The sequence below is a fragment of the Borostomias antarcticus genome, assembly GCF_949987555.1.
Source record: "Borostomias antarcticus genome assembly, chromosome: 10".
NCBI classification, from domain to species: Eukaryota; Metazoa; Chordata; class Actinopteri; order Stomiiformes; family Stomiidae; genus Borostomias; species Borostomias antarcticus.
The window spans coordinates 22808858-22836208 of NC_140243.1; the positions used below are offsets into that span (position 1 = coordinate 22808858).

General features: G+C 47.5%; 1 protein-coding gene across 17 annotated transcripts in view; it reads right to left on the reverse strand.

Annotated features, from left to right (window-relative positions):
- Positions 1-22469, reverse strand: part of ubr5 (ubiquitin protein ligase E3 component n-recognin 5) — a 40851-nt gene extending 18382 nt beyond the window's left edge. For 10 of the 17 annotated variants that reach the window (XM_084444091.1, XM_084444095.1, XM_084444100.1 and 7 more), the window contains exons 1-31: positions 22290-22469; positions 20137-20181; positions 19754-19835; positions 19212-19288; positions 17814-17933; positions 16954-17284; positions 16415-16574; positions 15942-16094; positions 14748-14959; positions 14340-14456; positions 13795-13905; positions 12987-13141; positions 12764-12881; positions 11853-12037; positions 10764-10873; positions 9991-10103; positions 9441-9590; positions 8020-8131; positions 7537-7691; positions 7198-7395; positions 6631-6841; positions 6151-6277; positions 5694-5845; positions 5445-5540; positions 4638-4761; positions 4025-4122; positions 3735-3892; positions 2121-2212; positions 1326-1472; positions 861-979; positions 399-525 (exon numbers count right to left, since the gene is read on the reverse strand). In XM_084444091.1, the coding sequence (XP_084300217.1) occupies positions 399-525; positions 861-979; positions 1326-1472; positions 2121-2212; positions 3735-3892; positions 4025-4122; positions 4638-4761; positions 5445-5540; positions 5694-5845; positions 6151-6277; positions 6631-6841; positions 7198-7395; positions 7537-7691; positions 8020-8131; positions 9441-9590; positions 9991-10103; positions 10764-10873; positions 11853-12037; positions 12764-12881; positions 12987-13141; positions 13795-13905; positions 14340-14456; positions 14748-14959; positions 15942-16094; positions 16415-16574; positions 16954-17284; positions 17814-17933; positions 19212-19288; positions 19754-19835; positions 20137-20181; positions 22290-22351 (4217 nt within the window). In that variant the 5' untranslated portion in view covers positions 22352-22469. The remainder of the gene's footprint in view (positions 1-398; positions 526-860; positions 980-1325; positions 1473-2120; positions 2213-3734; positions 3893-4024; positions 4123-4637; positions 4762-5444; positions 5541-5693; positions 5846-6150; positions 6278-6630; positions 6842-7197; positions 7396-7536; positions 7692-8019; positions 8132-9440; positions 9591-9990; positions 10104-10763; positions 10874-11852; positions 12038-12763; positions 12882-12986; positions 13142-13794; positions 13906-14339; positions 14457-14747; positions 14960-15941; positions 16095-16414; positions 16575-16953; positions 17285-17813; positions 17934-19211; positions 19289-19753; positions 19836-20136; positions 20182-22289) is intronic. The other 7 variants (XM_084444092.1, XM_084444090.1, XM_084444086.1 and 4 more) reach the window with 2 other exon arrangements.
- Positions 22470-27351: the final 4882 nt, after the last annotated feature.

The following is a 27351-nucleotide window of genomic DNA, read 5'->3' on the forward strand; positions in this document are numbered from 1 at the left end:
CTTGGGGATGAGATGACACTGAGTTTTTACCAAAGGCTTGTTACATTATCGGTATAATCAAAACCATGGCGAAGGGCGCATATGATACGCTGGGAAAGCAGCGCTGCCCCTCTTTACAATCAGCCTCCCCACTGAAAGTACCAGCGCTCAGCCACAGAGATCCAGTGACTCAGGGCGCCGGGGCATATCATCACGCTCCTGGCGCATCATCCCTAACTATTGTTAGTTTGCCAGGAGAGACCTAGACATTAGTCATCCAGCTGACGCTTATCCAGAGCCACTGCGGCTAGACAAAGGTCTCGCCACAGAAACGTGTCTGAAGAAATGTGCACCGATTCCAAGCCGGACGCTTCTTCGTTCGACAGAAGTCGATGTCGCCAGGCGGGGGTTTAACTCACGGGTCTTTGTTCTCCTGGGAGCCAAACATGATCATGGACTTGAGGGCGTTCCAGTCCTGCAGAACCCTCTCCAGAGCCAGCTGGGCGAAGCGAGGGGGCTCCAGGTCGTGGTCCGGCATGTCCGAGTCTGGGGGGGGGGGGGGGGGGAGAGGGAGAAGAGAGACAGAGAGAGAAACAGAGAGAAGATCGGGGGGAGGGAGGAGGGGTCAGAGAATGTTCTCACAACTTGTGCTGATCCAGGTGCAGAAAAATGAAACTCAAGCACATTGGCATTCTGGTACGCTCGACACTAATCGCCCATCCTGAGAGCGGAACAACACATAGCTGACTGAAATTCCCCACAGCGCGTCCGCATGCCGCCCGGCTGTCCGACCCGCCGTTCTGAGGTGTGGCGTGACCCGAGAGTTTGGTCGAACCAGGTGAGGACGGGGGAGGGGAGGATGGAACCGGTCCTGCACCCACCTTCGGCATTGGCTGCCTTGCGGTTCCGGTCCTCTCTGATTCGCGGAGGGCGGTATTGGCAGTGTTCCACACTCTGCCTAGCAACAGTCTGGACCAGGAAGAGGAGGATGTGCTCCCCCCTACGCACCGACAGACAGAGTCAGAGAGGGAGAGACAGTGAGTCATTAAAGCCCTCCCACACACAGCTGTGTCATGTGACATGTCTATTCAGGCGAAACGGATCGGATTTACCAAATTTGCATCCACCAGAAATATCCGTCTGCAAAGTGTGTTCGGGTTGTATGTGGTGTTTTTTCATTGTGTGGACATTGAGTGAACATTGCGTGGACAATGTGAGGACAATGTGAGGACATTTGAGGAATATTTTGTGGCCGGTGCGGTGAGAGAATATTTGCGTCGTAAGGACGCTGCGTGGATGTTGCGTGGATGTCGTAAGGACGTTGTGTGAACGTCGCGTGGACGGACCTGCTGTTGGGCGTGGTGACCAGGTTGGTGGTGGTGAGCAGCCTGTAGAGCAGGTCCAGGCGGGCAGCCTTCTGGCCAGCGATCAGGGTCTTACACTTGCACTTCTCCCAACAGTCACAGTAGGCCGTAGGGGAGGTCCTCTTTAGTCTGGAGGAGGGAGGGAGGAGGACCACATGAAACCCTGTACATCTCTATGGGGAGAACATTAGATTACAGCCATTTAGCAGACGCTTTTATCCGAAGCGAATTACAATAATTGCATTTAACGTGGGTAGTCGGCGTACACACACTGAGATCACGAGCAGCTTTACAGGACAGGATGTGTGGTCGAAGGTATACAGAAGAACATGAAGTATTCCGTCTCAACACGATGCAAAAGATCTACAATTGGTGTCTTTACAAGCGTAAACCCACTGCTTCAGTCACCACTATTTCAAATCAGGGGGAATCAGTAATGGTGTGGGGACATGGATGATCAAATCAAATCAAACTTTATTTATATAGCGCATTTCATACCCAGGCAACACAATGCGCTTTACAGAGAGCAATGGGAGGGTGGGCATAGGTCCCACCCCTACATATTCCAGAGGGAAGGAAAAAAAAATTTCACCCGGGGGCCAGAAAAGTGAGCAGTAAAAATTCTTCCCTGACCTCTCTCAACGAGACGATGGAGCAAGCTCCTGGAAAATGTTTGTCTATTGGCTAAGAACATATACAGAGCAGTAAACATGGGCTAGACACTTCATAAATCTGATCTGGTGACTGCCCTAGGCTGGCGGACAGGGCGGTACGTACTTGCAGTCGTGGCCCTTGTGGCACACCCTGGCACACTCGGTGCAGCAGCAGAGGGACTCCAGCAGGCCGCAGGTCCGGCACTCGAAGATGTCCTGCAGACGAACGGGCGAGAGGGCAAAGGTGAGGAACGGGGCTGAGGAACACTTCAAACTAGCCATGTAGTTCTGGTGAGCGCTGTGAAGAAAGGATTCTCACGAGCTCAAAACACGTAAGACATGGGGAAGGTGGGACTCGGAACATCCTTGTGGTCAGGTGCCTTTGGGATGTTGTCTAAAAAAATCTAAACAAACTAGATTCTTTACTACATCTGGTGAGTTCTGCCTGGGCTTGTTCACTGAGTCTAATTGACAGAACTTATGGAGGGTCTGAGCTGGCTGGTGAGTTCGGCTAGTCTAGAGAAAGACATTTTTGTTTATACACACACACACACACACACACCAGGGTTTCCGTTAGAGAAAATCGGTACCGGTCAATGGGTCCGGGAAGATTAGACTTTTCCAGACAAACTGGAGAAATTCCGGTCATTATATTATAATATTAGGCCTATTATAGGTGTTTGTCACGGTGATTGGCCGTTGTGTAGCTTATATATGCCATTTATTGTCTTATTTCGCATCCGTATGATTAAATGTGTGATAGGCTGTCATGATTCCATGCGCTAGGCCTATATGTAATTGCACAGCCACAAAAATAGTCACCTTTGAATTGCGACTGTAGGCTAGAACATGAATGTTTATTTCAATTGCATGAATCGGATTTGAGGATGTAGGCTAATTGGTTTGGGATTCGCGACAGTAATATGTGTTTACTAATTTCTCTTTCCAGTTTTAGCCTACCCTTTTTATCAATAAAACAGCGTCATTATAACCACGGACATCGCAGTAGGCTATTAGGCAGGAGGACATAACTGTTGAGAAACAACTGATAGGCGGGCTGGGCTAAATAAAAAAATGCCACAATGCATGACTAGATATATAACATTTTTATTTAAAAGTACAAGAGTTAAGTTAGGCAAAATGTAGGCTTCTCGTAACATTTTAATTTAAGGCCTACGGCTGCGCTGATTGGAATTCATAGGCTAGGCCTATATGTATAGCCTACTTAAATAAATTATAAGAACTTACAACGTGCATAGGCTAATTTCCATTCAATATTAATAGGCCTTTCCATTTTCGCCTCAAGCTCCGTACCTCGATCAGGCTCCATCTCGCTTGCTATGGTGGCCCGCTAGCCTATAGGCAGGTTTATCGTACAGCTGTTTTTTTATATGCCTACTAACCAATAGCCTACACATTAATGGAACAAAATTAATTGGCCTATTCGTTTTTTTATATTCAAAAGGAATCATAATATATGGAAATTTAATTTTAGCCTATTGTAGGCCTAATACAATTAGGGGGAATTATTTTGTGCGGACATTATGACCGGAGAGATTTTAATATATCGGACTTCAACGGATTTTTCCGGACAAAAAACGGTAATTACCGGTTAACGGAAACCCTGACACACACACACACAGTCACACACACAGTCACTCATACATAGTCACAAGTCACACACACAGTCACACACACACCACGCGCACACACAGAGCGAGTGTGGGAGGAGTGTAACCTGGTTGATGTGCTCGGCTCCGGTCCAGGTGAAGCTGCAGGTGTCGTTGCAGCAGAGGACATACAGAGGAGAGTCGTCGGGGTTGGTCCCGGAGGGGCAGATCATCTCCATGAACACGGAGTCGGCGTCCTCCTTCTCCATGATGCCCGGGTCACCCACTACCCCAGACACCACGCACCCCACGGGACCACAGACGGGTGAGGACAGGGGGACTGAGCGCAGCAACACTGCTACATACAAGCAAATATACACGTGTGTGTGTGTGTGTGTGTGTGTGTGTGTCTGCCTACCTTTGGCCATTTTCTGTGCGGCCTCCAGAACGGTGATGGCGGCAGGGTAGGCTCTCCCGCTGACTGCCAGCATGAAGGGGGTCATCCCACGGGCATCCCTATTCCAGCAGAGCAGAGCACACACACTCTTTACTAGCCGCACAGCGCAGAGCACACACACGCTTTACTAGCCGCACAGCGCAGGGAAGTGGAAAAACAACCTTCCCGGCCAAATCTGCTGCTGTATGAAAGACGCCATTTTCTAAACAAGGCCAGGAGGGAAGAGGAGGCAGCGTTTGAAAAAGCATCAAAATGGCTCCTTCCTTTCTCCCTCCTTTTGAGAAATCCCTGACGGCTGCATAGAGAGGAGGGACTTTCACCGCTAGCCAACCCAGTTAGATCAGAGATTCCTTCCAGGGAGGAAGGGTGCATCTTTAGAGTATTCAGACAGGGCCACGTTCCATTCAGTTTCTTTTTCCCCTTCAGGAAATGAAGCGTTGTGAGGGTATTCGCTGGTTAGCAATAACAAAACCATGTAAAACTGAAACAGCTGGCTAGGAGAGTGGCGGCGTCTGTATCTAGCTTAGCCCGCTAGCAAAATGCAGTTGTGTTTTTAAAAAGGCAGGGCTCGTACTTGGCGGAAAGCAGCTGGCGGAGGTGTGGCCTCAGGACGACGCTGTCGCACATGAGCTTGAGGATCAGGTGGGCGTTGGCCTTGCGGTCCTTAGACTCCACCACGGACGGCTCGGAGGAAGGGCCTGGGAGAACGGAGAGAGACACGCCGGTCAAGATTCGAGGAGTCAAGTCAGCTCTATGGAATTTCTATCTGTGCGTTGAATTAGCGAGAAGCTAGCCAAGTCATCTCGGTGAGGAACTAGCTAGCCAGATGGCTTTTGGAACTAACCGTGTGTGTGTGTGTGTGTGTGTGTGTGTGTGTGTGTGTTAGGGCTGTCAAATAAATATTCAATTAGTAAGCTACTGCGTGCGTCAAACGTCACCCAGCCTCCTGAGTCCCCTTCATCTTCTCATCATGCCAAAACACATTCCACGTTAGTATTCATTCTTTTCAAAATGGCCGAAAAACAGCCCAACAACTATCTATTCATCTATCTATACCTAAGCGTACTCTGCACTTCCGTAAGATTTTTTAAACAGTTTTAAACAAGAAACGCTCTGCACTCGCTGATCAAGTGGACGTCTCATCTCTTTCGCAATAGGCAAGTGCCCTCTTGTGGTTATAACTGGTGCTGACCAGTTCTGATATTACATAAGGAGCGTCATTTTCTATGCCAAATATATTAATAGGCTGCCAACAATCATATATATTTGATTTTCTGAAAGTTTTTAAGAGAGAAATAAGAATATCATTTTTGAGCTGAGTTGACAGCCTGTGCGTGTGTGTGTGTGTGCGTGTGTGTGTGTGTGTGTGTGTGTGTCTGACCTGGTATGGTGGAGGTGCTGGGTCCCTGGCTAGTTCCAGTGGAGGCTGTAGTGAGGGAGCCCACAGCCGGGGCCAGGATGAAGTCAATATCCCCATCTGGTAGGAACACACAGCGAAGCCACACGGTCAGCATATTCATCTGCATTAGCATAATACCCATTTAATGCAGCGTGTGTCTCTACCAGTCTGTGTGTGTGTGTGTGTGTGTGTGTGTGTGTGTGTGTGTGTGTGTGGATGCGCGCTGCTTACCCGGGTCCATGGGTGGGGGGTCAGGCACCCAGCTGGGCGGGGCGATGGGCGGAGACACGGGGTCCTGGTGGTCGCTGGAGGAGGGGCCAGACTCGTGGCGGCCGAGCCCTGCAGCTCTCAGAGAACGACGCATCATCTCCCTCAGACGCAGCCTGGTCACAACACACACCAGACAGACAGACAAGGGTTAGGATAAGCAGACACTCACACGTGGAGAGTTATATCAATGAGGGTTAGATTTTCTAATGGTTGACGTTTTAACGTTTTAAAGGTTATATTAGGAACTATGAGACCGGTCAAACTAGTTAGGTTAGTTTTGTGTAGTTAGGATAGTTAGGTTTGGTTAGTAATGGTAGTTTTGGTTTGATGTCAATTAAGATGTTAGCGTAGTAAAGGTTGTATGATCAGTTAGTGAAGGTGTTGGTCCAGATGGATTCAGACGGTTCGTCTGCGTTACCCTCTGCTGCTGGAGGAGCCGGTCCTGTTGCCAGAGCTGTTGCTGGAGACCACGGAGATGGCGTTGGCGATGGCCTCCACGGCAGACAGACGCTCGGCGAACGTGTTCCTCTCAGACCGTTCAGCTTCTGGAACACAGCCCACCAACAGTTACCACACAGGCAGGGGGGGGAGAGTGGGGCGGCAGGGAAGAGGCAGGCAGGGAAGGAGGGCCCTGTTTGCATCCTTCCTTCCTACCTTTCCCTCCCTCCTTCCTTCCTTCCTTCCTTCCTTCCTTCCTTCCTTCCTTCCCCTCCCTCCTTTCCTTCCTTCCTTCCTTCCTTCCTTCCTTCCTTCCTTCCTTCCTTCCTTCCTTCCTTCCTTCCTTCCTTCCTTCCTTCCTCCCTCCCTTCCTTCCTTCCTTCCTTCCTTCCTTCCTTCCCCTCCCCTCCCCTCCCCCCCTCCCTCCCCTCCCAGATCTGGATGGATGAGGGCCCTTTACCTTCCTCCTCCTTGGTCTCCTTGTTGCTGACGGGGAAGCAGACGGAGACGCAGGCGTGGAGGATGTTGCGGTTGCCGTCGCAGCGCTGGCCCAGCGGGGTGCCCAGGCCCTGGCCGCTCTGGTCCAACAGGAAGGCCTGCTCCAGGTTGACCAGGTACAGGCGGCAGGCCTCGTAGTCGCAGCGCAGCACGTGCTGCATCAGCGTCTGCTTCTGGAACGGGGAGGGTGGACGGTGAGCACACGGTGACAAACGAGCACTAATGACTCAGTCTACAGGCCTTTCAACGGGAGTCCCCTGCTTCTGGAACACACGGCCAGAGGGTACAGGGGTGCAGTACTAAACGCACAGTGATAATTAAGAAGAAAAAAAAACAACAATGTCAAATTATCACACTTCAAAAATGGATGTTAAAAGTTTGGGGCCGGTTACTTGAAGGTGTTCTGGACAAATGGAAGCAAAGAAATCAGTTTAACGATAATCTTTGAAATTGTAATGTATCCACGGTTTGTAATATGGGGTTTGTATGCTGTGCATGTACGCATTTCTCCAAATCAAACGTGTCTTACCTCTACAGCCATGATGATTATAGCAGCTTTCTTCTTGATGGTGGAGTTGGAGGGCAGGTTAGCCAGGGAGTGGACCCCCATACCCAGACTAGCGATCGGGGGCAGGTCCAGCCAATCAGGGTCTCGTATTCCGCCCATACAGTCTTTGGCCATTGGGTAAATTGTGCCATTTCCATCCCGGAGGACGATGGGAGACTCCTGGAAGACATTAGGACATCAACGTCAGCACGCTGCTCAAGCGCAAGATGGAAATCACTAGCAGGGCTCTGTGTGCTTCTAGAGGCTGAGAGCATCTCCCCGGGGTCGACGTAAATCCAAATTGTACATTTTATTTCTCACCTGTCCTGCGGTGAAGATGGCCACGTTGCGCTCGCTCTGGCCCAGGAAGGCCAGGTTACTAGTGGGGAAGTTGTTCTCCTGCTCAGCCTTCCCTGTGGCCAGGTCAAATATACAGTACCTCACCCAGTTCCCCGTCTTCAACACGGCGTGGACTCCTGCAGGGGACAGTTGGGGAGAGGTCAGGATTGACGTCTAAACCAGGATCAGCTAGGCATGTCAAACTGAGCATTCGTCCTTCTTTCTTGGTTGTATACCCACTGAAAATAATAAGAGCAAACTCGAAAACTAAAACGCTGAAGCATGACAGAATCTGTTCATAATACCGGACATATCAGCATTGAATACGGAACTTGTAATCAAATCAAACTTTATTCGTATAGCGCATTTCATACACAGAGGCAACTAATGTAATGCAAGTGTTAACTAATGACGCAAAACGCTATCAGTGTAGATTGGTGAACGTACGGAGGTCTCCTGACAAACCTTTTGAGTCAACATTCACAGCCAGAATTTCAGCCTTCTCTGGGATGCAGAGCTTTTTAGGTGTGCGCTGAAAGCAATCTGGAACTTTAGGGGTTCCACCTGTTTTCACCACCTAGAGACGAGAGAGAGAGAGAGAGAGAGAGAGAGAGAGAGAGAAAGAGAGAGAGAGAGAGAGAGAGTCCACACCACAAACATTAAACACCCAGCAGGGACGCCTTATTCATGACAAACACAATATAACAATACCATCGTAGTAGCTCATGAAGATAATGTCAGTCTCCTGATTGAGGTCAGACCTAAATTAGACTCTTATTCAATGGGGAATATGGATGTCACATCACCGTTATACAGGTATTGTGAAAATCAATTATCCAATCATCATCATCATCATATCTGATAACTATAAAACACAGCTCAGGAACACATGCTCCATGTCAAACTTACTCACTGAGCTTGTATGAACAAAATCGACGTGACAATCATGATGAGTGTGTTAGTGCTGGGAGTATCATGATGAGTGTGTTAGTGCTGGGTGTATCATGATGAGTGTGTTAGTGCTGGGAGTATCATGATGAGTGTGTTAGTGCTGGGAGTATCATGATGAGTGTGTTAGTGCTGGGTGTATCATGATGAGTGTGTTAGTGCTGGGAGTATCATGATGAGTGTGTTAGTGCTGGGAGTATCATGATGAGTGTGTTAGTGCTGGGAGTATCATGATGAGTGTGTTAGTGCTATAGGCGTATCATGCTGAGTGTGTTAGTGCTATAGGCGTATCATGCTGAGTGTGTTAGTGCTATAGGCGTATCATGCTGAGTGTGTTAGTGCTGGGTGTATCATGATGAGTGTGTTAGTGCTGGGAGTATCATGCTGAGTGTGTTAGTGCTGGGTGTATCATGATGAGTGTGTTAGTGCTATAGGCGTATCATGCTGAGTGTGTTAGTGCTGGGAGTATCATGATGAGTGTGTTAGTGCTGGGTGTATCATGATGAGTGTGTTAGTGCTGGGAGTATCATGATGAGTGTGTTAGTGCTGGGAGTATCATGATGAGTGTGTTAGTGCTGGGAGTATCATGATGAGTGTGTTAGTGCTGGGAGTATCATGATGAGTGTGTTAGTGCTGGGAGTATCATGATGAGTGTGTTAGTGCTATAGGCGTATCATGATGAGTGTGTTAGTGCTGGGTGTATCATGATGAGTGTGTTAGTGCTGGGAGTATCATGATGAGTGTGTTAGTGCTATAGGCGTATCATGATGAGTGTGTTAGTGCTGGGTGTATCATGATGAGTGTGTTAGTGCTGGGAGTATCATGATGAGTGTGTTAGTGCTGGGAGTATCATGATGAGTGTGTTAGTGCTGGGAGTATCATGATGAGTGTGTTAGTGCTATAGGCGTATCATGATGAGTGTGTTAGTGTTAGTTTACCTGTAACTCGTCTATCCTGAGCAGCCTGCAGTCCTGTAGCAGGGAGGAGGGGTCAGAGTCCAAGGGCGCCGCGGCGGCGCTCTGGCTCGTCACGCTGCTCGACGTCCCGGGAAACTTCACAGCAACATAGGCGCCGTCCACTTTCAGCACCTTGGGTTTAGAAGGACAAATGTCACAGATTAAACAGACACAGAGAAGACAGCAGCAAGACAGATGCAGCGTACATGTGAACTGGAACTTCACGATGCTTTACTTTTACCATGACTTCTTGCTGAATTTGAACTCTGCTACATTTAAATCTACATTTAAAACTGAATAGACACATCTGGACCTACAAAAGAAACCTCTTGAACTTTTGAATTAAATATTTGATACTGCAGTAAAAGCACCATCTCGCCAGCACAAATACTCCATAATCTCCATTACAAAGAGCTTGGCAAGAGTTGTGACGAATACCACACTCAAAAGAGGAGAGAAACACAGAGAGAGGAGAGAGAGAGAGAGAGAGAGGGGGAGAGGGAGAGGGGGGGGGGGACACCGCTGCACCCACCTTTCCTACTGGGACGTTCTTCACGTCCTCCACGAACACCACCTCCCTGAGACTCCACTGCTCCTCGTTCACCTTCTCCTCCTCTTTAGGGGCAGGGGTGGAGCGCCTCCGCTCTGGGGCACAGAGCACAGGTCAGCAAACACACACACGAGCTCACAGAACACAGGTCAGCAAACACACACACGAGCTCACAGAACACAGGTCAGCAAACACACACACAAGCTCACAGAACACAGGTCAGCAAACACACACACAAGCTCACAGAACACAGGTCAGCAAACACACACAAGCTCACAGACGACTACCCATAATAAGACCACTCCTGTAAGGTAACCTAGACTACTCACAAACAGGTCCCTGCTGCTCAATAAGACGCTTATCATCGTTATCAACACTGTTACTCTACAACTTAAAACTTCTTTTTTTTCTGATGGTGAAATGTAATATACTTTCCTTATACACCACGAAACTGTAACCCATCTTATACAGTAAACTACACCACAACATCCCTTGGTAAGACAAAAAAACATAGCATAGCGACAGTAAAAAACTGAAAACCTGCTACTTGGACCGTTTGACAGGTAAAATGGATGGAGTTAGGAGAGCTGAGACCATCAAAACACACAAGCACTGTATGGAACCATTTTTAACTTCTCTCTGAATGAAAGACTCCAGAGAGAACCCATGTCGGGTCAAAAAGAGCCATTTAGGTTTCCAGACGGCACCTTCTGGAGTTGAGACAGGGTTGTGTGTGGAGAGAGGGGCTGACGTACTGTAGGGCAGCGAGGCGCTGCTGGCGATGGAGGAGGTGTCGCTGCAGGTGGAGGCTGGGGAGGGAGGGGGCCCCATCTCAGTCTTCACCAGCTCAGGCTTGCTCTCAGTCCTGGGGAGGGAACAGACGCGCTGCTACTGAACTGGAACAGACAGTCTGGGTGAACGGATACTGGTCTGGTCAAGCGAAACATCAGGAATGTTAAGCCTCTCAAACTGCCCCTTAAATTAATGTTAATATTTCTTGTGCATGTTCTTGAATAATATATTACTAATCATATACCATGATAACTATATATTAACAAGATCCATTGTATTATTAACAAGTGCAAAGTAAACGTTGTCCCCCGCCAATGAGAAATTGGCCCTTTGTGTCAATGAAGCAGTGGAAGCGAGTTTAATAATGTAGCCCTGTCATTTGCAGGTCTATTCTGCAGATAATCCACCACCATTATTTATTTTTTATTTTAAATTAGTCACCTCTAATTATAGGTCGAAAGTTAAATCAAGCACAACTCCTCACAGTTGCTAAGCAGCTGGGTTTGACAAAGCTGGCATTAGCCAATGGGCTGATCATTGCGAGCTTCATGATGAAGTCCCATTCAAATCCCTCAACAGCCAAGCAGACTTTTGTTAATAAATAGAATAAAAGTTAATAAATATAGCTTCTTAAAATGTAACCGGTTAGCAAGCTAGACACGACAGCTAGTCAGTTAGTGATCAGGTTGCCTGAACATGTAGATCAAGGACCAGACAAGGAAGGAAGCTCAAACTCTACACTCTTGTGGTTTTGGAAAGTAGAAAGGCCACTGAGCAGAATGGACTATACTTTTACTGAGACACAACGTACAGCTTTATTGTGTACAAAGCAATAGGCCATGTACTGGCAATAGGAAAAATCTGTGTCTAGCAGCTCCGGTGGTGTGCTCTGGTACATCTCGTGTGACGGACGCACAAACGGCGACATCACATTATCCCCAACCCATCACATCATAATATTAATCATTTAACTGACTCTCCTGTCTTGGGTGGCCTAGTCAATGTTGTTATCATTACCATAATTACAAAATGGTTTATTGTTTGGAACTGACTTGATCTCCTGCGTCTTGGTGGTCTTGTCCATGCTCTTCAGACTCTCCGGGGAGCGCAGCTGGAAGCGGCAGCTGTCGTTCATGTTCCAGACGGACTCCAGCAGGACCCCCACCTTGGGGATCCCAGCGTTGACTGAAAAGGCCACGGCGCCCGCGTGGTAGAGGGGGTTGTTCCTCAGGCACACCTAACGGAGAGGAGAACGAAAACACGCACACATTCTGGTTTTAATGAAATCAATATGGTTCTGGCTTTGATTGTTTACTTCTGCTGAAATTGTGTTGAAAAGTGCTCGCCAGAGCGCTGGGAATCCTGCCCATGAGCAAGTACAGTACAAGAACAGAGGCAAGTGTGAAGATTGTGCTGTAACTACAAAAATTTAAATAAATCTTAAAGCTCAATGAGATCACTTTTTTATGGCTCAATATTCACCTTTACTTGCTATTAGTTTATGAATTGGCCTTGGCAAGATCCCAAAAATCTTTTTCGTGACATGAGACCCTGGGAATTTATTATTTTAGAATTTAGGTGTACTGGCTAGTACACTGGCGGGAAATCTTGTGGTGGAAACGGAAGTGACACGTTTTGCGTGTCACATATCAGGAAGACAACAAAGACTTCGCCCCGCGAAACAAAATCTACATGCACATAAAAGAAAGACCGGTATTTATCTGCATTGAAGCCATCCTTCCAGAAAGTATCTACAATCTTCCAATCCAGTCTGCGCCACGCACGTTTGTTATAATTTTTTCCCCCATCATTACAGCGTGTGAGTGGGGGATTGTGGGAAGTGTGGTTCTTAAAATGCAGTGCCGATTTTATCACGACCAGAGGGGCTGCCAAAGTGCCGAGTTATCTCATGTAGCTTTAACAAAGGTAGACTGACATTTGAGGGGAAGAGTTTGTTTCTAACCTGAGTCCCCACCGTGATGTTGGGGATGGAGGAGATGCCTGCGCTGGACTTTGGCTTCTTGTTCTTGGCCCGGGCCTTTTCAAGCATCTTCTTCCGTTGACTAAAAGGCACAACGCCCCTGGCGCCCCCCAAAAAAACAGACATCATAATCAACACACAAAAAATCAAAACCACAAAAATAATCACTGGACACAAAATGGAGGCTTGAGGAAGCGGAGCTCACCACCAGTACAGGCTGCTCTCCAGCTGGGCGCAGGTGTAGAGGGCGCAGCAGTGCAGCGACATGATGCGCTCCCCCTGCAGCTCCGGGAAGCTCTGGGCGCTGTGCTCCAGCTTGGAGGCCACGGTGCTCAGGGTGTCGTCCACCCAGGTGGCCACCTGCAGACAAACGCAACACACGCTCTGAATAGGGCTGGGGATCGATTCGAATTTCAAGAATCGATTCGATTCCGATTCACAAGGTTCAGAATCGATTATCACGATTCAATATCGGTTCGGTTAGTGTTACTGAATCATTTGATTCAGAATCGATTCATCGATTTTTTTAACCCAGCCCTAGCTCTGAAGAAGGCGCTATGCCGAAACGGGTGAGCGTTTTTTCTACTTGAGGAAGTAGGGTGTAGAAACTAAATTATAATGCGTATGGTCTTAAAGCTTCTATGGTAGAATCATAGGTCGGCTACAGTAGGCGAACAGCGGCCTATATTATGTGACAAAAAACACAATTAATGACACAATTAATGACGAGAAAAAAGTTGAATAAACTGTCCTGCATGATTAGCCTACATTTTTGACGATTAGCCTACATTCACTTTGGAAATGTGAAATCTGGCCAAAACAAAACAAAACAAACAACCCGATCATGAACTATTCTGAAAATGGCATAACACACAACATGATGACAAACAGAAAATCTCAGTTCCACTTTGCAAAGCCTATCAAAGTTTATTGTTTATAATTGTTTATAATAAGTATTGCCATACATTATTAAGATTAAGAGATTCACCCCCCAAGTGGAATCGATTTGTTACCTTATTGGTCTCTGTTGCCACGGTGGCTCTGATGCTATTGGCCGACAGCAGGGTGATCTTCTCATTAGTCAGGCCCAGGAAGGACACACGGGGGTGGTGGATAGAGGGGTTCTGATTGGAGGAGGGGGCAGTTAGCAAACGCACTGTAGAGATATGAATTCAACAGATGCTTCCGTCCTGGTCGGATACAGGGATCAACCTTAGCATTGCAAGAATCATGCAGACTGACCGACACTAGTCTTCATTAGTGAGTGGACTGTCCTTTTCTATAAAGCATCTCATCGGCCCCTCATTCTAAGGCTCAATCAAGGCTGCAACGCATGACTCCCACAGTAGTATGGTGTACAGTAATGTGTAGTGTTATAATAAGAAGTGTCATACTCAGTGCTGTCGTGATGCGGTAACCATAATGGCCATGCTTACTAACATCTCTGAGAATGAAAGCCTCTGTTGTTCTGCACTACCACAATCGGCCACAACCGACTCATGCGGTTACCCACTGAAATAAAGAAATAAATGCAAATCAAATCTCTCTGGTTGTTCACCTGCGCGTTTCTGTAAGGTTCAGGTTCGCTCCACTTCCACTGGTAGAGCTCCCCTTTAGAGCTGACGGCCACCAGCTCGGAGAACAAGGCCCCGATGCTCACAAACTTCAGCCCGTCCTGACAGGAAGCAACCAGAGGCGCAATGAGACGTCAGGCCACCGCGGAGGCTTTCGGACTAACACGCATTCAGACAAATGTTGGACGTGGTAACAAAGCAAATCTAGGTCTAGCCATTTCGTGTTTCGATGGGCGGCTGTAAAAAAACATCAAGAACGAACGACGTCTAGGGCGCGTTCGCGGCTCTTCTCGCCCCCCCCCGTCCCGTCCCCCGTCCCGTCATAAACCCCCCAGTACGCGCCCCCCTCCCCCCCCCCCCCCCGCCCCCCACGAGCTCCACATCACTCCCACCTTGTCCGGCCACCACTGCAGCTCCTCCCCCAGGGAGACCGGGCTCTGGACGGGGATGCTCTTCTTGTCCAGGCTGGGCTCCCCCTCGCGGCTGGTGGAGCCTCGCTCGGTGTCGAACGAGGCCCCGTCCAGCCAGCGCCGCTCGCGCAGCCGCAGCACGGACTCGCGCTCGCGCAACAGCTCGGAGTCCCGCTCTAGGGGAAGGAGGAGAACTGGTATGCAATGGGGTCACACCAGTGGGATAAAAAGTAAGCCACTCTCTGGGAAAGACCCGTCACAGATGAATCATCAGAGAGAGAGAGAGAGAGAGAGAGAGAGAGAGAGAGAGAGAGAGAGAGAGAGAGAGAGAGAGAGAGAGAGAGAGAGAATGTGTTTCCATTAATAAATGATTCAACTAGGGAAATGCAACCGTGGCGCTGGAGGTCTTTGATTCTGTCGATTCGGGCGTGTTTTTATCGTTCTTGCGCGCTCACGTTTTAAGACGTGAGGTAGAAGGAGGGAGGTGGGTGGGACTGAGGCGTGCATGCGCTCTCTGGCCGTCGTGTACTGCGCTTTGTCCTGTGTATTATGTGTGATGTGTCGTATTCTCTGTTTCTGTATGCGTGTACGATGCCAGAGCTTATGGGAACATACTGTACAGAATGTAAATTCCCCCAGCCGTGCACATGTGGCTAATAAAGAGTCTGATCTAATATTCTGGTGGGGGCGTGTGTGGGCGAGGTTGGTAGTTCTGTAGGCTGCTACAGCAGAGAAGGTCTCTGTTAGCCAACAGCCTAGCGGGCCTTTCTCAGAGGGCTCACTACAGCGACAGTCATGCACCATAGGACCCACACACACACACACACGCACACACACGCACACACAAAACACAACCGAGTGAACACATTCACTGTGCCTGTATATAGACTACAAGCAGTAGCTTGAAGAGGATATCCTTAGAAAGTACTTCCCCAGGCCAAGTTAACACTTAGTAAATGACAAACAGGCCTATTATGATACATGTGAAAAAAAAAACACAGACAATGATCTACATCTGGGCTAAGGAAACACAAGGAAATGTACGCCATTAAGAAAAACTAAAACGACTCATGCTTTAAATGTGGGCTTAAGGTTACAGCCTCCCATTGGCTAAGCAAACGGTATGCTAACGGTGATGTTCAGACGGCGTGACGGTGTTGAGGCGTGGTGAGTTACCTCGCGAGGAGCCCAGCCGGGACAGGGATGAGCGTCGGAAGGAGGGGTACCCGAAGTAGCTGATGTCCTCCGAGAACATGGCGTCGGCGTCAATGATGACGCTGGGGTGGGCCGAGTGGATGTCGGCATCCAGCAGAGACATCAGGTCTTCTGCTGAGTCCACGGGGAGGGGGGGGGGGGAAGAGGGGGAGAGGAATGTTCTGCTTTCAAGGCCTCAATCAAGCTTACGAACGGGGAAAAAAAAACTACGCCTTGCCGGTTGTTTTGCTTCCTGTAGATTATCTGTACTCTAAAATACTCTAAACTCCAAAAGGACCATTTTTTTTAACCCAGACCACTCATGTCAGCGAGGGTCATTAATTCCATTGTCGATTTGCGCCCTCCGCTATCGACCTTGCGTGTGCTGCGTGTGCTTCTTCCTTGTGGTTATCTGCGGACCGCGCGAGTGTGTAAAACCCTGTCTGCGTACGAACCTCCGGGCAGGTAGGACTCGCTGGCCGTGTCGTCGCCGTCGTCCCCGTCCTCGTCGTCGCGGCTCAGCAGGTTGTTGACGGCCAGGTTGACGTCCAGGTTGGTGCGCTGCAGCTCCCGGATGATCACGCTCCGGGACTTCCCCTGGAGCACCACCTGGGCCTGGGGGAGGAGAGGGGGGGGGGGGCCAGGGGCGGAGCAGCGTGTGACCTTGCAGTCTGACCGAGGTGCTTGTACGGTAAAGCTCTCAGTGTGAATAACATACAGGGAGAGGGCGATTTAAACTCTTTATTTAATCTCGAAAGGAACTTTAAATGCCAAAGCAGTAGCTATACAGGGACGACTAACACAATCAAAATTAAAATAAATTGACAATAGAACTTTAACAATGGTACAATCAATGGCTGAATCCCCTAAAAATGAATCCTTCCTTCCTTCCTTCCTCCCTCCCTCTGGGTGAGTGACCGAGTGTCTACTGTAGTGTGGAACAGGATATAGAATGTGATTGGATGAGAGGCTGAGTGTGCGCGGTGCCCTGTACCTGGGAGATGAGTTCCTCTGGGATGACGGAGGCTGGGATGACGGGCTGGGGCTGACTCCCCAGGAGCCCGGAGCCCCGGTCCCGCCCGGTGCGGATCACTCTGGTCTGCCTGCGGGAGTCGCGGGCAGCTGTGGAGGACCTCCCCGAGGAGCCCCCTCCTCCGCCGCCTCCTCCTCCACTTCCTCCTCCTGTGCCTCCTCCTCCTCCACTTCCTCCCCCTGCGCCTCCTCCTCCACTTCCTCCTCCTCCCGCGCCTCCTCCTCCACTGCCTCCTCCACCTCCACCACCTCCTCCTCCTCCTCCTCCGTTCACACCGGAGCTCCAACGACTCCTGTCACAGCACAAGGCTAGAGTCAGTGGAGGAGTGACAGCACAGGAGACAGCCACACACAGGACAGCGCACTGGCGGTCACTGGGAGATTTCTACCAGAAGCATTCAAAGCAATGGATGGAAGCAGTGGCGTGGCACTAGGCCTACATTTATTTCATTTGGCTTGAATCTGCTCACATAATCATATCGACAAGGGCACATTAAACTGACAAAAGTTGCCTTGGAAATGTTCAATTTCTGAGACCAAGCCTCAATAGGATGTGGCGTTACATTTCTGACTCAAACCGCTCAGATTAAGAGTCTGAAGATCTCAATTTACAGGATGTGGTATTTAGGTCTGCATCATCATAAACAAACACGCTTAACATGTATATTTTCAAGCGGTCAGTAACATTGAGGATTTAAGTCTCCTGCGGTCACCAGCACCTCACGAACGGCACCAATAAAAATAATAATAATAATAGTATGCACACGAGGCTGCCAGCTTTACCGGCGGTTTTAGGTTTGCGCCGACCCTGCCAGAACTTACCCAAGGGTGTTGCCTGCCAGTCTGCCCAGTGTGTCAGAACCAGACAGGAACCAGGGCGGATCACTAGTCCTGCCTGGCCTGGAGCTCCTTCCTGTCCCTGAACCACTGCTCAACTTTGAACTGGAAACAGAAGATGGGAGATCAAGTTACAAACCTAGAGGCCCGCGAGGGACCAGAAGAAGACGACCTGGGAACACCAGGTCTTTTTTGGGCCCCTTTGGGGCTTTGTTTTGTCGTTTTACAGATCAGAAACAGGAGGGGGAATGGACATGGCGGAGACTAGCATGGCAACACCCTTGGGAATCAGAATTGGATGCAACTCGTTCCTCTGTCAAGACTTTTCCCTTTTTTAAAGGTTCTTGTGGGTTTTTAGGGCTGCGACTGCTTTCTCCTATTAGTGCGTTAACAATGTTTATAGCCACCGTGGCCTATTAGAGCACAAGTCTACTTCAAATAATAAGAGTAGATAGGATACTAGCCTATGCACAGAGGATGCTTAGTTCAGTCAGCTGTCTTAACTGATTGAGGATCTGCAGTCCACATTTCCCAAGGCTTTCCAGAAACCCACAGTGGTGCTGACTGCAAAGCTATTACCATCTGAAACCATCTCATTTTCTTTTGAAAGTTCAGCTTATTTCATCGTGCCAGGCAGCAAAACATGTGCTCTGCAGAAAAGCTTAAAGCAGTCACATTCTTCCCCAGTCTCTCACAGGCTGATTCACATGCATGCTTAGCAACTACAGGGGCCTAGAAAAAAACTCTTAAATCACTGTTGGATGCTGCTCGGTTGGCAAGACGTATAGGGTATCAATGAAACTCACAAAAATACATGCTCACAGCCAACACAAAGCCTAGCAACAGCCAAAAGGCATTCTTCCTCATACAAAATGAAGCAGAGCAGAGAAACATGCATTCGCCAAAGCAATTGGCTTAAAAAACCCTATATATTTTGGACACTCCACATGACACCATTGAAAGCTTTGTGGCAGGTCTAGCACTTATCAATGACGATGTAATAACTGCATTAAAGGACTAGAGGAAAGTTGATAATAAGGTGTCAATCCAACAATTCCATGGTGATAGCTTTACAGTAGCAGTAGTGATGTCATCTCAGAAGAACCATACCAAAGTCAATCAGATTGCCAGGAAGGAGTGCCACAGCCTATTTTAGGAATCGCAGGTTTGATCCTGATTGGAACAGAGATCCCAGCCAGCAACACGAGAATGGCGTGGGCTATGTTCAGTACATTTGTTTCAGGCTGAAGGCCTATGGGCTTTTGCCTAATGGTCATGAAAGTCGCTTATTGCAATCATCTCCATGTACTATATCAGGTCCATGCACTTCTCTTCACCCAAAATTGAACTATTTTTGCACAAAAAACACTTGAGTGTTCTCACCCATCACTGCCGTCTGGTTTGCTCAGCTCCAGTCTGTCAGGTTGGACAGCAAAGCTGATCCTGCACACACGGCCATCCTAGACACAAAGACAAAACTCCATATTTCCCTTGACATATTTGCAAATACTTCCATTTGTCGGTTATGACTACATGCACAGTATCTTGACTAAATGGTTTATCCACAATGCAATGATAAAGCATAAGCTAAGGACAAGCCAAGTTCAAGCCAACAGTCTAATTCAGTTATAAATATACCCACTGTGTAATCAATCAATGAACTAGCTAACTCTGAATGTACTCTAGCCACTTGTGCATACATGACTTGAAGGACTTGAAGGACTTTGTGCATAAATAACTTGAGTTATATATATTCCATGACATTTTCACATGCAAATAGCTCAAATTTCCTTGACTTGCTTCCATACAAGATGGACAAACAATAGTTTATTTTTTCTTTCTAAAAGACGATCATGTAAGAGAGTTGAACAAGTGAAGCAGATATATTGTTACTATTCATATAGAAATACGTCCTTCAACGTTACCTCCAGGAGGAAGCCAGCATGGTTTGGTCCGACCACACATTGTTTCAAGGTGGCCTGCTCTAGCAGACTGAGGTGGGGGTGACTACATTGGATAGAAGGAGATAAATAGTAGAAACAATCAGATAAGAAGAGCGGATACCTGCTCGCAGCCTTCTGTCTCAAAGCACACTACATCACACAACACTTTTGAGTAGAAATTGCAACATGAACACAACAGTCTTAAAAATATAGACTTGAGTTCTAAGCTATCTTTGCTGGCTGTCGCACAACACACAATCCAATATCAACTTCTCTCATTATCGCAGGACGTCAGTATGTCAGAATGCTCTCAAGTTCATTGGTTCAGTATTATCCACATTGCTCATATCACCAAGCGGTCTTACCTGTTATAGTTGTACTTGTTGAGTTTCTCTGAGACTTCACGGAGCCTGTTGGGGAACAAGAGAAGGTAAGTACCTAGATAAGTAAATATGATTAATTCTCATTCATGATGTGAATATTTGCACTCGGTTGCCCAGAATTAATGAGGCACACTGGGATTAATTTCTCTCAGCGAGAATTATTTCACTCATAATGATGCCTGCAGTGCACAGAACAGCAGCAGCAGGCCTATACTGAATGCAAGGGAGCAGACTTCAGCATAGCCCATCTAGTTACATTTACAGACATGCAGGTTGAGAGCAAACCTGTGAGTCATAAACCATGGTCAGTTGTCTACTGACAGTTCGCGGTCAAATCAACCAATTGCCAACAGAAGTGTTGTAGCCATTAAAGATATAGATCACAGAGTCCACAACCCTAGTTCAAACCTTGATCAAGGCCTAACACATCAATAGACTCAGCAGCACAGGACGAAATGTACAGGCACATTATCTTATACCAGTGCAACAGAGGCTAGGTCAATACTTCAACCTTGTACAAACGACTTGTACAAATTACTCATATGTAATGAGAAGTCGTAAGTGCCCTTAAACAGATCTAGAATTGCATTAGCATTCAGAGTAAGAAATGTGTGACCAGCTATTTACTCCAAGCAAACTTGTCTTGTTAACAATAGGCCTAACCTTTCTGTTTCATCTAACAATTGCATGTCCCCAGTCACAACTGAGTAAGAAGAAAAAAAAAAAAAAAACTGTCACCAGCTCATAGGGGGGTGCCACAGCACATGGTGACCATGGCACCGCATGCATGCAAAGCACGCCTAAGTTTGGAAGAGCTAGGATCTAGCCTAATTAGGGAATAACTGTCATTTCACATCAGCTATGTCTCTATGAAGCTTTACCTTGTATCAATACATTCAGTGGACAGCATGTCCTTCAGCATGAAGACCAGGATTAGAGCATTTTCCAAGATTCATGTGTCACATCCCATCTCTCAAGGTCATTCAAATACACCTTCTGAACCTCTTAATCTTAAAAAGTAGAACAGCCCCTTAGTCAATTCAATCTCAATGGATGATATAAATAGGTTACTATAAATCACCTGCACTGACAAAATACAGGTCACAATATCCAGAGCATAACTTTGCACTCATCTGTTCACTGTTGGTGTCTAAAATATCTAAACAGTTAACGTTATCCAACAAAGTAGACTAAGGTTATACAGTACGTTTCACAACACATGTCATCATGAGTACTTCTGCGAGACTCACACACCACATTCTTATCAACCAACCAACCACATCTTTGACATAATCGTTTCAATACACGGTTAGAGAGACACTGACATAACCAGCAAGATCATAAACCTCCAGCCCCACAAGTTGCTGATTGAATGAACTAACGTTTGTCTTCAACAAGTAGCAAAACTCAAATCGCCAGAGGGCTACCCTAGTGAACTAGGCCAGTCACCGCATAGCTAGCCAGCTAGCCGAGCTAGGCTAGCTAACGTTAGCTTCCTGCCGTTTGCTTTACCTAACAGTGAGCTCACCTAGCCTAGAGAGCCAGCTAGCTTCCCAGCTAGCCTAGCCACATAGCTAGCTAGCTAGCTGCCTCTTTCTTGATAATCGATAACAAGCCATCCAACAAAACATGAGGTTAGTGAGACATACACACACAGCAAAATGGAAATAGATATATTTAAACAATGTGACCTTTTTTTAAATCACGCTATAACTGATTATGCCCCCCCCCATCCCCCAACCCGCATTGTCTGTCTCAACTTTGACGATCAGCCAATCCTCCCAGGCACAGAGCGATGAGACGGCTTGCTAGCTTGGGACCGCGATGCTAGCGAGCTAGAGCTGCTTACCAGCCAACGCCAATGACTTTACGAGTAGGTGGGTAGCTAGGAGGCTAACGTTACGCTGCCTGGCAAGCTAACAAGCTAACAAGCTAACCTATCTGAGCAAGGCAGCAAGGTTTGTTCATTATGCCGGGCCTTGCTTCAAATTCGTGGGGGTCGTCCAATATTTTTTCCCGATTGATATTCACATGACAATGTTAACATCAGCGAGAAACATGCAGATGGTCGGCACGTACCACACCCTACATATAAATATTGATTTAAACCCTTTTCTTCTGTCCGTAACAAATACCTGTCATTGAGCTGATCCTCGGTCCCGGGCAACGGGTGAACCACGAAGTGTATAGATGTCATGGGTTCAATCCAAAATCACACACAAATGTGTGAAGTGTGTGGGAAATGTTATTTACTCGACCACTGTTTATAGGAGGATTCATAGAAATCTTTTATGACGAAAAATCCCGAGCTTAGATCCACAGCCTCCTCACCCACATGCCGCCATCTTAACTCTACCAAGCTTCTTCTTTCTGTGTTGATTAGCACTCATGCAACCCCTCTGCTGGTTGGACCTTGAGCAGAAACAGGAATTATGTTAAATTGAAAGGGATTGGCTTTGAGAAGAAAGGCAGTGAAAGCCAATTTTATATCAGAATGTAGCAGAATGTATTTCATTGATACAACAATATCTCTATATCACAACGAGACATAGATGTATTAAAGTGCTACATGACTGTATCTGTGAGGTAGTACAGTCTGACATGAAAAATGATTGGCCAGTTCTAGGCCTACTAAGGAGGATTAGGGCGGCAAGGCCTACATGTACCGTCATAGAAAAATGATTTTGTCTTTAATAGGCTATGCATTTAATTTCAGTAGTCCTACAAATTAATATCAAGGTAGGGACAGTTTAATTTGAGAGTTCCCTTTCTTGGATTTGTTTAGAATATTGTAAGCATGTGGATAGTGCAAGGCCTAGAATGTAATGTTTTGGATGGGGTTTTACTACAAAGCATAGATATTGAACCTCAATCCCTTTATTTCAGTCCATAACCTTGGCTGTGTGTGTGTGTGTGTGTGTGTGTGTGTGTGTTCAGCTCCTTTCTTTACAGTAAAGCTACTGTCACGTTTCCAGGTGTGAGAATGCATGAAAGAACCCTGCTAACAAACCAAAGGCTGTTTGCGGTAATCCATAATAAAGCATAAATAAACTGGGTTGGAAATTTGGCAAACAATGATAACAATGGATGCCTCTGAAGATAACAAAACAGGGTTACCAAACAACAATACATTGTCCATGTATCTTAAGCCTATTAAAATGTTCACCCACATTTGCTCAGCACTTTTGCTATAATGCACTATGATGCACTTACCCTTAACATAATGTTCCAGCGCATATGCTACAGTCTGACCATGAGCAATAACATACTATAAGCATGATACAGAGATATGCATATCTTGTTCTACTGGCACGCCCTCTGCTGGTGGAGTTCAACTCAACACAGGAAGGATCAAGCTGTCGGAGATGAAAGAGAGCCGAGTTGAAAATGCAGAAGGTCTACATTTTTGGAGAACACACTCCCACCCAACATGTTTGGAAAAGGCCTTTTAGTAGCACAGCATCATTTCCCTTGTGTGCACTCTACCCTATATGGATTTAAAGGTATACACCAATCAATTCCAATATTTCTAAACCCATCTAAAGAAGGGAATTGGATGGTTTCGCTGCACTTCAGAAGAGAAGGGTGGAAAAGTTGCACACCACAATTGCGCTCCGTGACATCCATCATCATCACCAGCAGATGGCAGAATTTCACTTTCATTTTGAGAGACATCACAGAGCTCGTTCTCATTTCTAGGCTACTGGGCCTACTTTTTCATAATGCAAAATATTTTGCCTGTTTCACAAAGACAGACGTGTGTTAGTGTAAATGTCTCCCTGCGAATATCAACACAGATTTCATGAGTAGGTTAGACAAATCATGCTACAAAATCATTTTTCTACACATTTAAAGTCAGTCACTAATCAACCCTTCAAGCTTACACTGCTTAATACACTCATAGAGATATCAGGGGAATGGACAAGTGTAAGCAATATGGTAATAGTGGTAGCCTGCAATGTGATTGGCTGCCTGGGATTGCTGCCATGTTGCCGTCCAATCTCCTCCATTCTCAAAAGCATAAGGGCTCAGACTTTCAAGTGGTCTATCTATGGGTGTTCAACACATTTATTCATCATCATATTATTCAGTGTATCCCGAATTCCGGGCAAGCAGGGACCTAAGAGAAAGGCCATAAAAACGTTTCCATAATATATTACCACAAATTCTATTTGCAATCACTTGTGTCTATGATCTGCAGCCCCGGTCTGATAAGGGGGGGGGGGGGGGTTGGTGGGCCGCAGGGCATTGGTTTGGCGGAGGGGATGGGGAGGGGGGGGGGGTAGTAGAAAAAGTGATTAACCCCAGGGCATTCATAATCCAGGCCTGCTCATCATCAGACAGTAGGAACATCATCCAAACCTGACATTCATTCCTGCACTGCACAGCGCAATGAGCAGAGGGCTGTGTTAGAGTGAAGCACAGGAGAGGGAAAGAGAGAGAGTCATTCATCTGACAGCCACAGAGCTGTACGACCAGTGGAGATGACCTTTTGGCTCATACTGTCATTCTCTCTGAATCAACATGAACAGAGCGGTTCCCACCGAGGCAGCAGCTCTGATCTGCTTCACACCCACTTGCTTTACTCGGAACAGTTAGTTTTGGTTAGATTGAAACACCCTCTCAGAAGTATTGCAAAATGTTCCTGGATAAAAAAAAAAAAGGCTTTGAAGCCCGACCTTGTTCATGCTGCCACTGAACCAGTGCCCATATTATGTAACTGTGAACTTGACAATCTCTCCTGCCCCTGACAAGGTGTTGCTGTCTACAAAATATATTCAGGGAGATGGAGAACTTTTCATGTGTAAACAATAGAATAAAGCAAAAACAATCTTGCATATGAGTGTTCCACTGATCACACATTTTAGATTGTGTTTGTGACTAATCTGAAAAGTACAATTTTCTCCCTCGCTTGTATTTCAGTCCCAGGAATTTGCAGAGAGAGGTCTCTCTTTAGTTATCAGGAAATCCTCCATGTGCTGCCCTTCACCCTGAGGTCAGTACTCTGAGGTTGATAAACTCTGTTCCATGACTCCCTTCTGTCCCTAAATATCCTCTTATCAGGTTCATCAAGACAAACTAGACCAAAGAGATCAGGGTTTATTTTTAGATCGCCGGTCAATGTGTGATCTAATGACACCAGGTGGGGCTAAATATGGATACTCAGGTACAACAGAGCTAGTCTGTCACTATGCATGAGTTATACTGCCCACTGGCTACACATACCTGAGACAGAATACAGCACAAAGAGCACCAGCCTCACATCATCAACAGACGTCAAGATTTATAATTGAGCCCGATTACAGCCTCTCCTAACCCTCCCCAGCCTGAAAGACTCGGAGGCTAACCTTTGAGTCCCTCCCCAGCAAAGAAGAGGCACTGTGATCAGAGTCACTAAGTCTGTCACGGTCAGTGGGTTTGTAGACACAGAGGGAAGTCCCTCGTAAGCACCAGGATACAAGATTTACAGTCTAGCGCACACACCCTAGGCCTAAATTCGTCTCTGCGCGGCCATCGCATTGCACCTCCACAAGCACCAGCCCTTGTCAATCAGCCCTCCACACTCGAAGTATTGGTTATTCCCAGCTCTGTAACACGATGACTGGCCGAGGAATGAGGCTTAAAATAACCCCTCTCAATGCTGGCAGTGGCATAGCTCAAAGGCAGGCCTGGCTGGTCAGTGTCAATGAAATAAAGCACTGTTTATGTATTAGTAGTATTGTGTGCCAGGTCCGCTTAGGCCCTGATCCACCCACCCATTCTCACATGCCATCCATAAGGGTAGATAAACCGCTGATAGGCACTTCAGGGAAGGGAGAGGAAGGGGTCTGAGGGAAGGTCTAGCCTGGATGGCATCTTCTGAGAATTAATGACTTCCAACATCCCTCCAATCCAATAATAACGATCTCTGCTGAACAGGAGCTCAGCTAGGATATTTGAGCCACAGGAGCACTGGAACAGCTTGTACATGTAGCTTGTACTTGTTGCCTCAAGGCCAGTCCCCATCATGATTACACGTGGAATCTAGATCATATAACATGGATGAGAAGTGCACTGCAGTGGACCAATATAACACGGATGAGATGTGCAATAAGAGCATGACACTGCACTGCAGTGGACCAATAAATGGAGGCTACTTTTTTGTACTACATGAAAATGTAGCCATGTTTAAGGACATGTTCTTATTATTACTTGTTCTTATTAGAGCTGATGGTTTTCATGTTCTGCTCAAATGGAGTACCCTCACCAACCAATAACATATAGGACAGAACTGAATCCAATCCAGTTTCAGCGGTGAGATCAAAATGTGTGGCTACTTTGTAAAGATCACCATGTAATGTTGGACAGAGACATCCAGGGAGCCTAGGTCCGCTGTCTGTGTGTATGTTGTCACTATTGTCCCTGTCTACAGCCTCCCTTTGTTCTCTGTCTCAGCTCTGTGGAGGCCAGTCTAGACAGCTGCCACTTACCTAATCCACACAGAGAAGGCCCCTGGCCTGCACTGCAGACCCTCCCAGCTCAGAGCATATGTAAACTCCCAGTTCCCAGCCCAGCGCCAGAACCTGTAGCCCCAGTGCCAGTGTAACGAGGAGGCTAAAGTAGAGTAGTCGTCGAGTAGTAAAACTCTCTCCCCTACTGAGCGGGATATCTCTCTTGGCATAGTTGTTAGCACATCCGACTTGCGTGCGCAAGGTTGCAGGTTCACGTCCCGCCCTGGACAATCCCTTAACATGGGTCAAAGGAACAAGTGATAGAGAGAAACACAACACAGGGTGAAGTGAAGTCCGTCACATCAGTCCCTGTAGCCCCAGCCCCTAGTACCCCCAGCCCAGTCCCTGTAGCCCCAGCCCAGCCCCTAGTACCCCCAGCCCAGGCCCCATGGCCCCAGCACCTGTACCCCCAGCCCAGTCTCTGTACCCCCAGCCCAGCCCCTAGTACCCCCAGCCAAGCACCTGTAGCCCCAGCCCAGCCCCTAGTACCCCCAGCCCAGGCCCCATGGCCCCAGCACCTGTACCCCCAGCCCAGTCCCTGTAGCCCCAGCCCAGCCCCTAGTACCCCCAGCCCAGTCCCTGTAGCCCCAGCCCCTAGTACCCCTAGCCCAGGCCCCATGGCCCCAGCCCCTGTAGCCCCAGCCCAGGCCCCATGGCCCCAGCCCCTGTAGCCCCAGCCCAGGCCCTGTAGCCCCAGCCCAGCCCC